Below are 14,664 nucleotides of genomic sequence, written 5' to 3' on the forward strand. Positions count from 1 at the left end.
ACGGTGTAAACTAAAAGAGTTAGTTTTTCCCCCCAATACAATACTGTTGAGAAGGGTGAAAATTTGCATTATGCTTAGATAGGAAAAAGAAGTAGATAGGTTGGTAGGAAGAAGGAGGGAGGGAGGGAGGGAGGGAGGGAAGGAAGGAAGGAAAGAAGGAAGGAGGGAGGGAGGGAGGGAAGGAGGGAGGGAGGAGGAGGGAAGGAAGGAGGGAGGGAGGGAGGGAAGGAAGGAAGGAAAAAGAAGGAAGGAGGGAGGGAGGGAGGAAGGAGGGAGGGAGGGGAAGGAAGGAAGGAGGGAAGGAAGGGAGGGAGGAAAGGAGGAGGGATGGAGGAGGAAGGAAGGAGGGAGGGAGGGGGAGGGAGGAAGGAAAGGGAAGGAGGGAGGGAGGAGGGAGGAAGGAAGGAAAGAAGGAAGGGAGGGGAGGGAGGGAAGGAAGGAAGGAAGGAAGGAGGAGGAAAGGAAGGAAGGAGGGAGGGAAGGAAGGAAAGAATGAAAGAAAGGAAGGAAGGAAAGAAGGAAGGAGGGAGGGAGGAAGGAATGAAGGAAGGAAGGAAGGAAGGAAGGAAGGAAGGAAGGAAGGAAGGAAGGAAGGAAGGAAGGAAGGAAGGAAGGAAGGAAGGAAGGAAGGAAGGAAGGAAGGAAGGCCTAACTAAAATCAGAAAGAAAAATATATGACTAAGATTTTTTTTTTTAAGAGATGTATTGTGGAATGGGGAACCATTAGAAATTTAACAATGAGGATACATAAGACCTGCAAATAACTGTGGAACAACTGTGGCAAAAGAAGGCAATGGCAGCACCAATAGGAGCAGCACTTCTCTCCATAGTGCCTGGGTACAATAGCAAAACATCTGGAGCACCCCTTGGATACCATCAGCTCTGACAAAAACCACCAACAGTCAACTGCAAAAAGCAGCTCTAAGTGGAACAATTTACGTCCTGCAACGTCCACGTTCCGACCAATGCCCCAATAAAAGCAGGAGCCTCGAGCCACTGAGCAAGAAAAATCCAGGTGTTTATTAGGAGCGCCGTGTCGGCACGAACTAAGTGAAGCCAGCTCTAACTTCACCCAGTTCACGCCTTGCCTTTGGCCCTGTTGCCCCTTCCTGCGAGGTGTCTTCAGAAAGCTTTGCAAGTTGACACATATCTCTAACACCAGCAAGCAACATTGACCTGTTCGCAGCCTAAATATCTGGCTGGCAGTGGGATAAACCATAATAATAATAAGCAGAAGGTGGCTGTGACCCTTAGGAAGATCACTTGGTCCAAAGATCCCCTTTCTCTTGGCGGAATTGATCCAGCCTTCATGAAAAAGCCTGAAATTGGGCTCATCCTGCAGAAACGCACAGTGTCCTTCCTTTCTTCCCAGTGAGGTGATTGCTAGGAGAAACGAAACTTTGCACTGAGCCACCGGAGAGCTATGGAGGTTCAAAGAATTTTAATGAAAGTATCAGAGCGTGAGGAAAAAACCTTAAGGAGGCACCGGCGGTGTAAGAGACGGGTGTGCATTATGCAAATTCCTAGAGGAAATTCATAGCAAAATGGAATTAGCCGCGGTGTGGAATTCTGAAACTGCTGCCAGACAGACATATAAAGAAGACAAGGGAAGTTCCCACAATCTTCAGAAGCAGAAGAAAATGAAAAATCACATGCCGCAGGTAGGTAGTTACATTAGCTGGTCAAGCAGCAACAGCAACAGCACTTAAGACTTCCATGCCTCTTCACAGGGCTTCCCAGCCCTCTCTAAGGAGTTTTGACAGAGTCAGCCTCTTGCAAACCCCAACCACCTGGCTCCTCATTTGACCCACCTGGGAAGGAGGGAAGGCTGAGTCCACCTTCAGCCTGGTGGGATTCGATCTGCCTAATTGCAGGCAGCTGGCAGTCAGCAGAAGGAGCCTGCAGTACTGCACTCTCGCCACTGCATTACCCCGGCTTAGAAGTAGCTACAAAATGTGAGATAAAAACATTTGATATACAGGCACAAGACCAAAGTGGAGACTGTGATGGGCAAAGCCGCAACAATACTCACCGGTTCCCCTCATCCACGAAACAATGCTGGGCATCTCAAGGATTGCACATCTGAGTTACAAATCTGGTACCAATTAAGAGTCCAGGCAGTTCGAGTGAATATATTCAGGTTTAAAGCTCTCTACAAGAATCTGAACTACTAATGGTCAAAGTCAGTTGGCGGTCAATAAAACTCAACGGAATTTAAAGTAGGCTGGACTTAGGTCTCTTCCAGATGTGGAGGGACTCAAGGCTGAGGACACATTTGACGCTTCCCTCAGGCCCAGCCTGGTCATCTCCTACACCTGGGCTCAGATTCAAAGGAGGTCTTGTCAAGCCTGAACAAAGTCTTGCGAAACCTAAAGAAGAGACTGAGATGCCATCACAACCTTGTTTATCGGGATCCATGAAGGTGAGACATTGCAATCCTCTGAGTCATGACAGAATGCAACCCCTTTGGAGAGAGAGTTGTGATCTGCTTTCCAACAATATGTTCAACACAATGTGCATAAGAGATAACTGAGCTGACCCTGGAGGCAGGGTCAAACATGTCATCAGTTTGGAGTCTCCATGTCTGGGATGTCAAACTCAAGGCCTGTGGGCGAAATCCGGCCCGCAATGTGGTTAGATCCGCCCCACGGGGCCGTCCTGGTCTACCCAATGCAAAGAGGAAACACTCCCCCAGCAGCTGGGGGAGTGCGTAAAGCTAGCCACACCCATCCAGTTGGGGACACCCGCCCAGCCCCCTGAGGTCAATCAAGGCCCTGATGCAGCCCTGAGTGAAACTGAGTGAGACTCCTGCTAGACGCTCTTTGGAGCCATTATGAAGGCTCCCAGTGTCATTCAAGTGCTCTGTCCTTCCACTGCAGATCTCCACAGGAATTTCACGGCGAAGATCCAGTCCAAGAGCAAATTCAGTTCAGGTCAGCCTGAATCCAGGTTTTGTCTGCATTTGGCGCGGGCTCTGCTTCAGAATTTACCCTCCATATTAATTTTAGTTCACATTCAAATTACAGTAAGAGAGAGGACATTAATTTAGGGCGGCAGGGGATAAACTGAGATATGTAGAGCTGTAATTTTCCTTTCTATTTCAACTACCTTTGGTAACTAGCTTACGGCTCACCACTTAAGATTATTAGAAATATTACTGCAAAAAGGTAAAATGCAATATATTTTCGAAGATTTTACAGGGTGTCTGTTCATTCATCCCAAGTGCTTCATATCACCCAGGCACAGAGAATATGATGCCTTTCACAATCTCTGTTTTCTCAGAGCTGTAAAGTGATTAATGGATTTGCAGGGGACCTGAGAGGACTAACAACAAAATATTTGCATAGAGTGACATTTAGCACATAATAACTCACGGAATGAATCCTGGCAAAGCTGAATAACAATTGAAACAGACAGCAAATTGCAAGAACTGGTTATAAATATTTTTTCCCCAGTAAAAAAAAAAATTAGTTACAGATACATCAATACTAGCCCACTGTTGCAGAATTAAATTTAGCAAGCTCTCTATCCCCAGTTGTTATCAGTTCAACAGAAAAGGAAAGAGGACTTAAATAATAATTTTTAATGCAGCTTTCCAGAAATTAACATTGGATTGGAAGAAAGTTCTGATCCAGGTAGTTCTCAACTCACAACTACACATTTCATGGCCGTTCAAAGTTACAGTGGCACTGCAAAAAGTGACTTATGACCATCTTTCACCCTTACGACCTTTGCAGCATCCCCATGGTCACATGATCAAAATTTGGAGGCTTGGCAACTGTCCTGTGTATCAACTAACTTTTGTCTTTTTAGCTGCCAGAATAAGGGAGTGGGGGGGAAACAAGGCATTCCTTAAATGCCCAGATAATCGTCCCGGAAGCCCAAAGTTGTCAGAGCATAAGAAGGTTATTGGAGAGCCTGATTGATGGCTCTTGGCTATGGAGGTGTCCCATTGGAGAATACACATCCAAGGGGTTGGGGGGGGAAGACCAGGGTCAAGGGGGAAATGAACGATGTGTTTTAGTATGGGCTGCCCCCAGCCACGTGCCGACATGGCCACTCCTAATAAATCAATTTACTTCTCTCTGAAAGATGCGGCTAGAGACTTTTGATCTGAATGAGGCTGGATTTGTTGGAACCTGACGCTGGGTTTATGGTGGCCGCGGTGCCCCCCTGGGGATCACGAGATCCACCTTTGGTGATCTTCCAACAAGCAAAGACCACCTGAGGAAGCCAGATCAACTTACGAAGCACGTTCCTAACTCAAAACAACTGCAGTGATTCGCTTAACAACTGCAAAGCAAGAAAGGTCATAACATGAGGCAAAACTCACTGAACAACTGTCCTGCCTAGCAATGTGAATTCTGGGCTCAGTTATGGTCATAAGTCAGGGACTACCAGTATGAAAATGAGATCTATGTTTACCGTAATCAAGGTTTTCTGTATGGGATTAGATTGCAAGACAAGCTAATTTGGGGTTCTTTAAAAAATTTTTTCCAAGAATGAAGCATTCCTCCCCTTTCCCTCCGGACTGCTAGAGTCCCGGATCTGCAGTCTCATTAGGAAACATTGGCTCTGTTTTTTATTTTATTTTGTTTTGTTTCCTGCCAGCAGAAGACCCTTCGCTGTTCTCAGTGACCGGGGTGTTGAGAAAGCAACTCGGCAGCCCATCTTCACATGAGCAACCTTTGCAGGTCAGTAGAGCAGAGCAGAGGGAAAGCTAACGTCCGAAAGCGAAATTTCAGTTTCACTTAGCGGCAGCTTTGCTTAACTCTTAAGTGGACAGTCCTAATTGTAGTCACTAAATAAGGACGACCTCTACAGTCATGTTTCCAGGCATAAGGCAGACGTGTAGCGGCTGCCAGTCAATGGGGTCTCTCCCCTCCTTTTGAAAGGGGCTCTCTGGGTCGCTGAAGGCCCGCAAACGTCAGTCAAGAAGAGCAAGGGAATAAAATCGAAGCATAAGTAAATAAAAATTAATCGACGCCGTGAAATATGTTTCTGGGACTACAATTAAACCTAAGTTGGAATGCGTAATTACACTCTATAAAACACGGCACCCAAGATATTCTTCCGCAGCCGACAACTGTGATCATAGACTTGACAGGAATAATTCATGCAATCAGTTCCTACGAGAAGAACCACGTGAGGCCGGGAACTGCCGCTCTCGCTTCCAAGATGGGTTTGCAAAAGCGTCCCGAATTCCCTCACAGGTCCCTTGGGGAAATGTGCGCAAAAAAGAGACGGAGCCCAGGGCAATTCTCCATAGGTTGCTCCACTGATTCCGAATCACCACACAAGAGACGAGCAGGCAACATTCAAGGTACGATGTGTTCATATTATATATTACTGTTGTTGTTGTTGTTATTATTATTATTGCCATGGTGGAGCAGTGGTTAGAATGCAGTATCACAGGTTGACTCTGCCCACTGTCGGCAGTTCGATCCTGACCGGTTAACGGTTGACTCAGCCTTCCGTCCTTCCGAGGTGGGTAAAATGAGGGCCCAGATTGTTGGGGGCAAGAGGCTGACTCTGTCAACCGCTTAGAGAGGGCTGGGAAGCACTGTGAAGTGGCATAGAAGTCTAAATGGGAATGGAGGGAGGGAGGGAGGGAAGAAGGAAGGAAGGAAGGAAGGAAGGAAGGAAGGAAGGAAGGAAGGAAGGAAGAAGAGGCTGACTCTGTCAACTGCTTAGAGAGGGCTGCAAAGCACTGTGAAGAGGTATACAAGTCTAAATGGGAATGAAGGGAGGGAGGGAAGAAGGAAGGAAGGGAGGGAGGGAGGGAGGGAGGGAGGAAGGAAGGAAGGAAGGAAGGAAGGAAGGAAGGAAGGAAGGAAGGAAGGAAGGAAGGAAGGAAGGAAGGAAGAAGAGGCTGACTCTGTCAACTGCTTAGAGAGGGCTGCAAAGGCACTGTGAAGAGGTATACAAGTCTAAATGGGAATGAAGGGAGGGAGGAAGAAGGAAGGGAGGGAGGGAGGGAGGGAGGGAGGGAAGGAAGGAAGGAAGGAAGGAAGGAAGGAAGGAAGGAAGGAAGGAAGAGGCTGACTCTGTCAACTGCTTAGAGAGGGCTGCAAAGCACTGTGAAGAGGTATACAAGTCTAAATGGGAATGAAGGGAGGGAGGGAAGAAGGAAGGAAGGGAGGGAGGGAGGGAGGGAGGGAGGAAGGAAGGAAGGAAGGAAGGAAGGAAGGAAGGAAGGAAGGAAGGAAGGAAGGAAGAAGAGGCTGACTCTGTCAACTGCTTAGAGAGGGCTGCAAAGCACTGTGAAGAGGTATATAAGTCTAAATGGGGAAGAGAGGAAGGAAGGAAGGAAGGAAGGAAGGAAGGAAGGAAGGAAGGAAGGAAGGAAGGAAGGAAGGAAGGAAGGAAGGAAGGAAGGAAGGAAGGAGAGGCTGACTCTGTCAACTGCTTAGAGAGAGCTGCAAACCACTGTGAAGCAGTATATAAGTCTAAGGGCTATGGCTATTACAGGCAGTCCTTGACTTATAACAGTTCATTTAGTGACAACTCACAGAAGGAATCCTGGCAAACATGAATCACAATGGAACGGCACTGAAAAAAGTGACGTATGACCGGTTTTCACGTTAACGACTATTGCAGCATCCCCAGGGTCACGTGATCAAAATTCAGACACCGGGCAACTGGGTGTTGTTGGGGGTCTTTTCTGGACAGCTGCGGGGTTTCCCGGGGTCCCCTTTGGCAGCCTCCTGAGAAGCAAAGCCAATGGGGAAGCCAGAGGTTCAGTGTTACTGACAACTTGACAACTGCAGTGACTCACTGAATAACTGTGGCAAGAAAGGTCCTAAAATGGGCCCAAACTCACTTAACAATGGTCTTGCTTAGCAACAGAAAGTTTGGACTCAGTGGTGGTCACCGCAAGTCAAAGGCCACCTGTATCCTGCCAATAGCTCTGATCGGATTCCTGCCCCGGGCCAGGTACGCACCTTGCTTGCGCACATCCTCCACGGCAGCCACCAACTCGTCCTTCAAGTCTTGGCTTTCCTTCGCAATCTGTTCTCCTTTCTCCAAGAAGTTCTGGGTGGCCTGCTCAACCGACGCTGCTAAGACGTGGGCCTTCTTGGACCGGCCTTTCTTTTTCCCTGAAGGCCCTTTGTTGCTGGTGTTGACGAGGGTCGTCACCTGGGAAGGAGAAACCAAGGAAGTCAGTTTTGAGTATCGATTGTCCTAAGAGACCCACCCATTTCGGTATTTGTGACAAGTCTGTTTCTTTTTCGTTGGATGCTGAAGTTTTGTCAAGTTAATTTGAAGTAGGACATCAGCAGAACTTAAGATGGTCATTAGGGTAGAATTTCCAGCTTGAATAGAGGGAATAATGAAGAGACAGAGAGACAGACAGATGAGAGGTGCGTAGGTAGGTAGGTAGATAGGTAGGTAGGCAGGTAGGAAGGTGGATGATGGATGGATGGATGGAGGGGAAGGGAGAAGAGAAAGAAAGTGAAAGAGAGAAAGTGAAAGAGAAAAAGAGAGAGAAAGAGAGAGAGAGAGAGAGAAAGAAAGAAAGAAAGAAAGAAAGAAAGAAAGAAAGAAAGAAAGAAAGAAAGAAAGAAAGAGAAGTAACTCTTTATTGTCCAATTAAGAAAGAAAGAAAGAAAGAAAGAAAGAAAGAAAGAAAGAAAGAAAGAAAGAAAGAAAGAAAGAAAAGTAACTCTTTATTGTCCAATTATGATTGGACGGACACACAAGGAATTTGTCTCCAGTACATAAGATCTCCATGTACATACAAGCAACAAGTGATCAATCATGTTCATAATCCTAAAATACGATGATCACAAGAGAGCACTCAATGATAGTCATAAGATACTAAATAAAAGCAATCAACATAAATCCTAAATCAGGAGAAAGGTAGGAAGCCAGGCAGACGTGACCTCCCTCAAAACCCCTGAAACCTTTTTCGGGCTCTTCCCAAGCAAACGCAGCCAGCCTGGTGAGATTCTTGTAAATAGGTGGACAGCAATAAAGAAGCAATTCCGATCATCTCACTGTGTCGTTCTGGTTCCTTGTGCCTGGGAATCAGGTTAGTACAGGAGGAGGTTGAAACAAAGGTGGAAGGTAAAGGAGCCCCTGCAGTTGTTGCTGGCTACAGGGAGCGATGCTCATCTCCATTTCAAGGCCACGGCTGACTGAAGACATTTCCCCGGTCATGTGGCCGGCATGAGATCACAGAATGCTGTTACCTTCCCACCAAAGTGGTGCCTATTTATCTACTTGCGTTTGCCTGCTTTCGAATTGTTAGGTTGACGAGAGCTAAGGTGAGGACGGGAACTCACCCCGTCACGTGGCGCTTGGGTCTCAAACCTGGGCTGCCGGCTTTCCAGCATCTTAACCGCTTAATTACTTTAACCACTGAAGCCTCCTTCTAATTATCATTTAAAGCTTTTCATTGTTGTTTTCATTGTTTAAGGCAAGGGTCCCCAAATCCCCAAGCCGAGGCCCAGTGCCTGGCCATGACCTGTTGGAAACGGCGGGAGAGCGCAGGTATGCAGGAACCTACCTCTCTGCCAGCTGCGTGCGCATGCACAAAACCATCCCCTCTCCCCGCCCAACCCCTTCTGCCACTGGTCCACAGCGCCAGAAAGCTTGGGGCTATATAAATTATAAAGAATATTTTTTTTCAAGCTGGACTGTTTGTTATTTTAATAATGTTCCATAGGCTGTGACTGTACGTTTGCTGTTATATTATAAAACAACCCGAGCTGCTAATTATATAGGCATCTCATACATTCTCAACCCTGCCATCAGTCAACTTTCAGATCCAACTTATGGATGGAAGCAGAGGTGGGATTCAGCCAGTTCTGACCCATTCTGGAGCGGAACTAGTAGCGGAAATGTTGAGTAGTTCAGAATACCCCCCTCTGCCTGGCCCTGCCAACCCCATCTCTTCTCTGCCTCCCATTGAGTCCCAGCTGATTGGCTGGGTCTCCTTTGGTTGCCCTGCACAGGAGAACGGAGCTGGAAAGCAGGTCAGTGGGGTGGGGGAGGGAAGGGGGATTTTGCAGTATATCCTTCCCCTGCCACGCCCACCAAGCCATGCCCACCAAGCCACGCCCACAGAGCCGGTAGTAAAAAATGTCAAATCCCGCCACTGATGGGAAGGGATAAGAAAGACAGGAAATGTGACCTCCCGCCAGCTGCCTGTCTCATTCCATGGGCTCGAGGGAGGCTCAAAGGGTTTGCGCTGGATTGCCTGGGCTACACCATCAGTCAGGCGTCAAAAGGCGCATGAGGGATTCTTGTGTACGCAAGGGGAAGGGAGGCGTCATCTGGACCGAAGTGATTTCTCTTCCACATCCCCAGAGGTTGAATACGGCTGCATGAGGTAAACCTTGTCCTGGGCTGTGATGCTGCTGCTGCTGCTGCTGGCTCCTATTCGAAATTCCCTTTTCAAAAATCTCGCCCATCTTCAACAGTCCTCGAACACTAAAGGTAAAATTATTCCTCCTTAGCCAATCAGCCTCTCAGACCCCTGGTTTATTTCTCCAGGGGCAGAAATCCACCAAAGACGACTCCTTCTCTTTGCCTTTCCCCATTTCTCTTTTCATAAAGCATTTGACAGCCTGCCAGTTAATTATATTATTATTATTATTATTATTATTATTATTATTATTATTATTATTATTATTTGGGGGGTGGGGTCCAGATCTCTTTGTGAGGCCTCCATCAAAATTTTCAACATCATGAAAAGTGGTTCTTTTCGAGCAATTTGACCAGGCGTTTCAGGAGCGGCTGCAGTGTAGCGCCAATGTATTAAGAATATACAGATCCATCTATCATCTTCACCCAATTAATATCTGTTTCTAAACTTGGTTTTCTATAGCAATGTTTCTCAACCATGGCCGCTTGAAGAGGTGTGGACTTCAACTACCAGAATTCCACAGGCAACTATGCTGGCTCTGGGATTCGGGAAATTGAAGTCGACACCCCTTCAAGCGGCCACGGTTGAGACACACAGTTCTATAGTGCTCTGACCAAGGCTTCCTGAGACATTAACAAGCACACATTAGTCCCAAAAACCTTTTGTTTTATTTCAACAGCTGTGAATTATAGTCATTCACAGCTCATAGTGAGTCCCAAACAGTTTGTAAATAGTCCCACCGAAGTCTGCCAAAGTCCTTCGGGATAAGTCTGATAAGCACCCACCTTTATCTCCCTTGAAATGCTGCCAAGGACTAAGTTTCCAATTAGTTGTACAAGGCCAAATGGAGCCCAAAGTCAACACAAAGCTTCAGGTTTCCAACCGACCAGTATGAACAAAGTTGCTTCCTGCAAAGGCTCCTGTCCCTTTACTCCTCCTTTATGTCTTATGGGAGAGGGCCAATCAACTCCAAGTCTTACTCCCGAGTTGCCCCTTTTGTCTTAACTGTTCTTGCCTTCTGGCAGCTCTGCGCACGTGCACACTGGGAACAGGCTCCCCTGTTCCTCTTCCTCACTGCTGTCAGATCCTGGAGCCTCCAGAGTCGGCACATAACTCCCAGATGGCCCTGGCCCCGTCTCCGTGTCGGATGCAGGACCCTCGTCTGAGTCCATCCCAGACTCCAGGATTGACCCATGTTCCTCCCCACTGTCCGACTCTGCTGCTAGCTCCGCAGGCTGCTGGCGGACTACAACATATAGGATACATCCCACACTTAACACAATAAATCACTCTCTATACAGGTAGTCCTCAACCTACAACTGTTCATCTAGGGACCATTTGAGGTTCTGATGGCATATAAAAAAAAAGTGACTTGCGTCCGTTTTCCACCCTTATGGCCGTTGCAGCAACCCCATGGTCATGTGATCAAAATTCAGGTGCTTGGCAGCCAACTCATAGTTATAACATTTGCAGTGTCCTTCAGTCATGTGAGGCCCTTTTTATGGCCTCCTGGCGAGGAAAGTCAATGGGGAAGAAGCCCAGATGCACTTAATGACCGGGTTGCTAATTTAACAACTGCAGGGATTCACTTAACAACTGTGTCAAGAAAGGTCATCAAATGGGGCAAAACTCGCTTAACAAATTAGCAACAGAAATTTGGGTCACCACACAATAAAACAGAAGTTGAGTCTCTAGAAAGAGTGCAGAGAAGAGCAACCAGGATGATTAGGGGACTGGAGGCTAAAACCTATGATGAACGGTTGCAGGAACTGGGCCTGGCTAGTCCAGGGAAGAGAAGGACCAGGGGAGACAGGAGAGCATCTTCCAATATTTGAGGGGCTGCCACAGGGAGGAGGAAGGGGGTCAAGCTATTCTCCAAGGCACCAGACAAGGAATAAAGGATGGAAACTGACCAAGGAGAGATTCAACCTGGAAATAAGGAGAAACTTTCTGACAGGGAGAGCAATCAGCCAGTGGAACAGAAGCCGCCCTTGGAAGTTGTGGGAGCTTCATCACTTTGAAGAAGAAATTGGACTTCCCATCTGTCAGAAACGGTGTAGGGTCTCCTACTTGGGCGTGGGGTTGGACTAGATGACCTACAAGGTCCCTTCCAACTCTGTTAATCTGTAATTGTGGTCATATGTCAAGGACTACCTGTACAAGACTGGTCATACAGACTGAATGGCTGAATAACTGGGGGTATCAAAAAAGGGCAGGTAAAGCACTACAGACACCCATAAAGGAGGAGAGAGGCTTTCATTATGCAGCACGATAGACATTTTTAGTGATTTCACACTGAAGATGCTGGTCTTCCTTTGCATTGTATTCCGATAACATTTTTGATTACATTAGGCAGTTAGAAAAGTTTTGCCAATCAGACATACTCAGCAAAGAGATTTAGCGATATATATATTTTTTTTTCTGAAAAAAGGTGAGCTTTTTCATCCGAATCAGTATTCTCTCATGATGTTGTTATTCCTCAACGTAGCCCATGGAATCACTCAAAAACTCTCGCTTCTCTTGAAATGCTCTCAATACAATTACGGCAATTTTCCTTACAATTCGGCATATCACTAAAATGCTATTCTCGGTCACCACCTGAGACACAAATAAAGCAAAAGAAACAAAAAAATCAAGGATAGTAACAGTGCTAAATATATAACCTCACTATAACAGAGGGACCATCGTCTCAATGGGCAGGTACCACAGTTTCCTATTGTACGCGACGGACTTTATGTGTGAGGCCAAATAGCAACCTCTGAACATCTCACACAAATCAAACTCGCTACCCTGAGAACAAAAAAAATAAATAAAACCCCCCAAAAACCTCAGTTCAAGGTTCAAACGGCTGCATGGTAGGGAAAACGGCACTCATAAAAATATCGAAGGGCCAATTACTAACGTTGCAATGGCGTTTCTTAAAAATTATAGTAATTACACTGTTTGCTATGATTCAGATCAAACTTAGGGTATTCTTCCTATAATGAGTATTCTTCATATAATGATCAATAACTGCACCATGAAAAAAAAAAAATCAAGTAACCTGAACTGCCTTTTAAAAACCATCCAGTCATTTGAAAATGTTACACTGTGCAACTTTACGGATATTTGTCCTAATCCATTGATTCAAATGAGTTCGGTGGAGGGGGAATCTTAAGTCAATGCAAGCCGTGTGTAACTCAAACTCAAACCCTCACCCTCACCCCTGTCTTTAACATTAGACTTAAGACTGGCCTAGTGCTTAAGGCGCCAGGCTAAAATGCAGGAGATGGCGAATTCCAGTCCCACCTCTGCATAATGCTTATCTTTTGAGAGATGAATGCAATGAAATTTCATTTTAATGTGTGTTGAGTAGTATTCATTTAAAGTGTCGATACTATTCTATTCTATTTCTCTTCTATATTCCCTTCCATTCTGGTTCCTTCTTGGGATTCCCTGCACAATTAGGTATTCTGTACACTAGCCTGAAATGTATGACCATTCATTCCTATGGTTGTGTACACCCTGAAGTAACAACGTAGGCCCAGATAGTGCAAAGGGTGAATGAACAGAATTATAATATTGAAACGGCAGAATTAAAGGGAACTATTCCAGATATAGGTCAACAAACCGTTCCTTCTCGGATATTCCCAGAGAGAATATTACAATAATTGACCTGGAAAATACAGTTATGCTATGAAGTGGGGAGAGGGTAACGCATGCGGGGGTGGAGGTGTGTATCATAGAAGTTGGAAAAAGCCGTTTGTCCAATCTAATCTGCTCACAGGGGAAATCCAAATTAAATTATTTCCAGTGTACAGTTCTTCAATCCTACAATTCTCTCCTTGAATGCATCCAGTGAAGGGAACTTCACCAATAATTGGTTCCTCTGCCCAACTGTTCTTATTGTTTGGAAGTTTTACTTAACTTTCAATCAAAATTGACTTTCATGAAACTTAAGGCTGTGTCTTACATTCTGGAATGGACAGCAGGCTCTCCTTTATTTGACATTTCTTCCGGTACTTGAAAAATGCAATTATATCCAAGCTGGGTTATTTTTCCCAAAGCTAAGCAGACCCAATTTCCTTTGTGTTCTTCTAACACCTGCTTGCCACTCCTGCTCATCTCTCTCTGTTCTTTCCACCTCTCTCTGATGCACTGAATCCTTCCTCAAATGCAGTGTCCAAAGAAAGCCCTCACCCCTTATTCCAATTACAGGATTTCATTTGGAGAGCTAGATGATATATTTTTTAAAATGAGCTACACCTTGTCTCAATAAAATGTCATTGTACTCATTCTATTCGGTTGGTCCACTCTTTAACCTTTCAAGTTGAATTTCTTCTGGGATAATAGCAAGCTCATCCTATGCTGTATTTTCTGTAATTTGGATAAGCGCTTCCCCTACCCCTTTGTCCAACTGTTGAATGAAAATGTTTGAGTGCAATGATATGGTATCAGTAGGGGTACTAAATGAAAAAAAAAATGTTAATAAGTGTTTGTTAAATACAACACTGAAGAACCCGAAGGATTCATCCAGCTGGCATCGCATCCAATCCAGACTTAATTAATATGTTAATCAAAACAATATAAGATTCTTGGACTTGCGGATGAGGTACTGCAAATGAAGACAGCTCTGCAAAAATGGAGCTAATGAAATACAAATGACAAACCGAGTAAGTGACCTGGGTAACTTCTTCTTGTGACGGGTTTTACAAACGATGGGGACTTCATGGTTGATTGTATCATCATTTTCAATTCCTAGGAGCCACACAGATATCGTCCTTAGCATTACACTAGACAGATGAATCTGTGTGTATGTATTAATATATATTATTCTATTCTGTTAATATTCTATTCTACTCTATGCTATTCTACTCTATGCTATTCTATGCTACTCTACTCTAATCTACTCTATTCTATCTATATAGACTAAAATGTGAAGTCATTATTTGTCTACAAGATTAGGGGCAAGATGTCCCAAAGCTGTTTTTTCCAAAAGTCAACTGGACTTTCTTGGGGGGTTTTTCCCCCTTGAAAATGTTTCACTTCTTGGATGAGAAGGGAAACATTTTCAAGGGAAAAAAAAACACAAGAAAGTCCAACTGCTTTTGGAAAAAGCACCTTTGGGACAGCCACAACCTGGACGGTGGAGGATAGGCACAGACGTGAGGGACGGAACTATTTATCCCTCGAGGGGTGTGACAAGAGAATCTGGGTTAACGAGAGGCAACAAGGACTGGGCCGGGAGGCAGCTTTCTTTAATCTCCCAGGCCCCGAGACTGAATCAGAAACAGCCTTTCATGACACCAAGT

General features: G+C 45.5%; 1 protein-coding gene across 2 annotated transcripts in view; it reads right to left on the reverse strand.

Annotated features, from left to right (window-relative positions):
- CTNNA2 (catenin alpha 2) overlaps positions 1 to 14,664 on the reverse strand; it is a 490,650-nt gene that overhangs the window by 379,508 nt on the left and 96,478 nt on the right. For both annotated transcript variants that reach the window (XM_026718940.2, XM_026718938.2), the window contains exon 3: positions 6,945 to 7,140. In XM_026718940.2, the coding sequence (XP_026574725.1) occupies positions 6,945 to 7,140 (196 nt within the window). The remainder of the gene's footprint in view (positions 1 to 6,944; positions 7,141 to 14,664) is intronic.

Source organism: Pseudonaja textilis, chromosome 6 (genome assembly GCF_049901715.1).
Source record: "Pseudonaja textilis isolate UNSWEBS1 chromosome 6, rPseTex1.2, whole genome shotgun sequence".
NCBI lineage: Eukaryota > Metazoa > Chordata > Lepidosauria > Squamata > Elapidae > Pseudonaja > Pseudonaja textilis.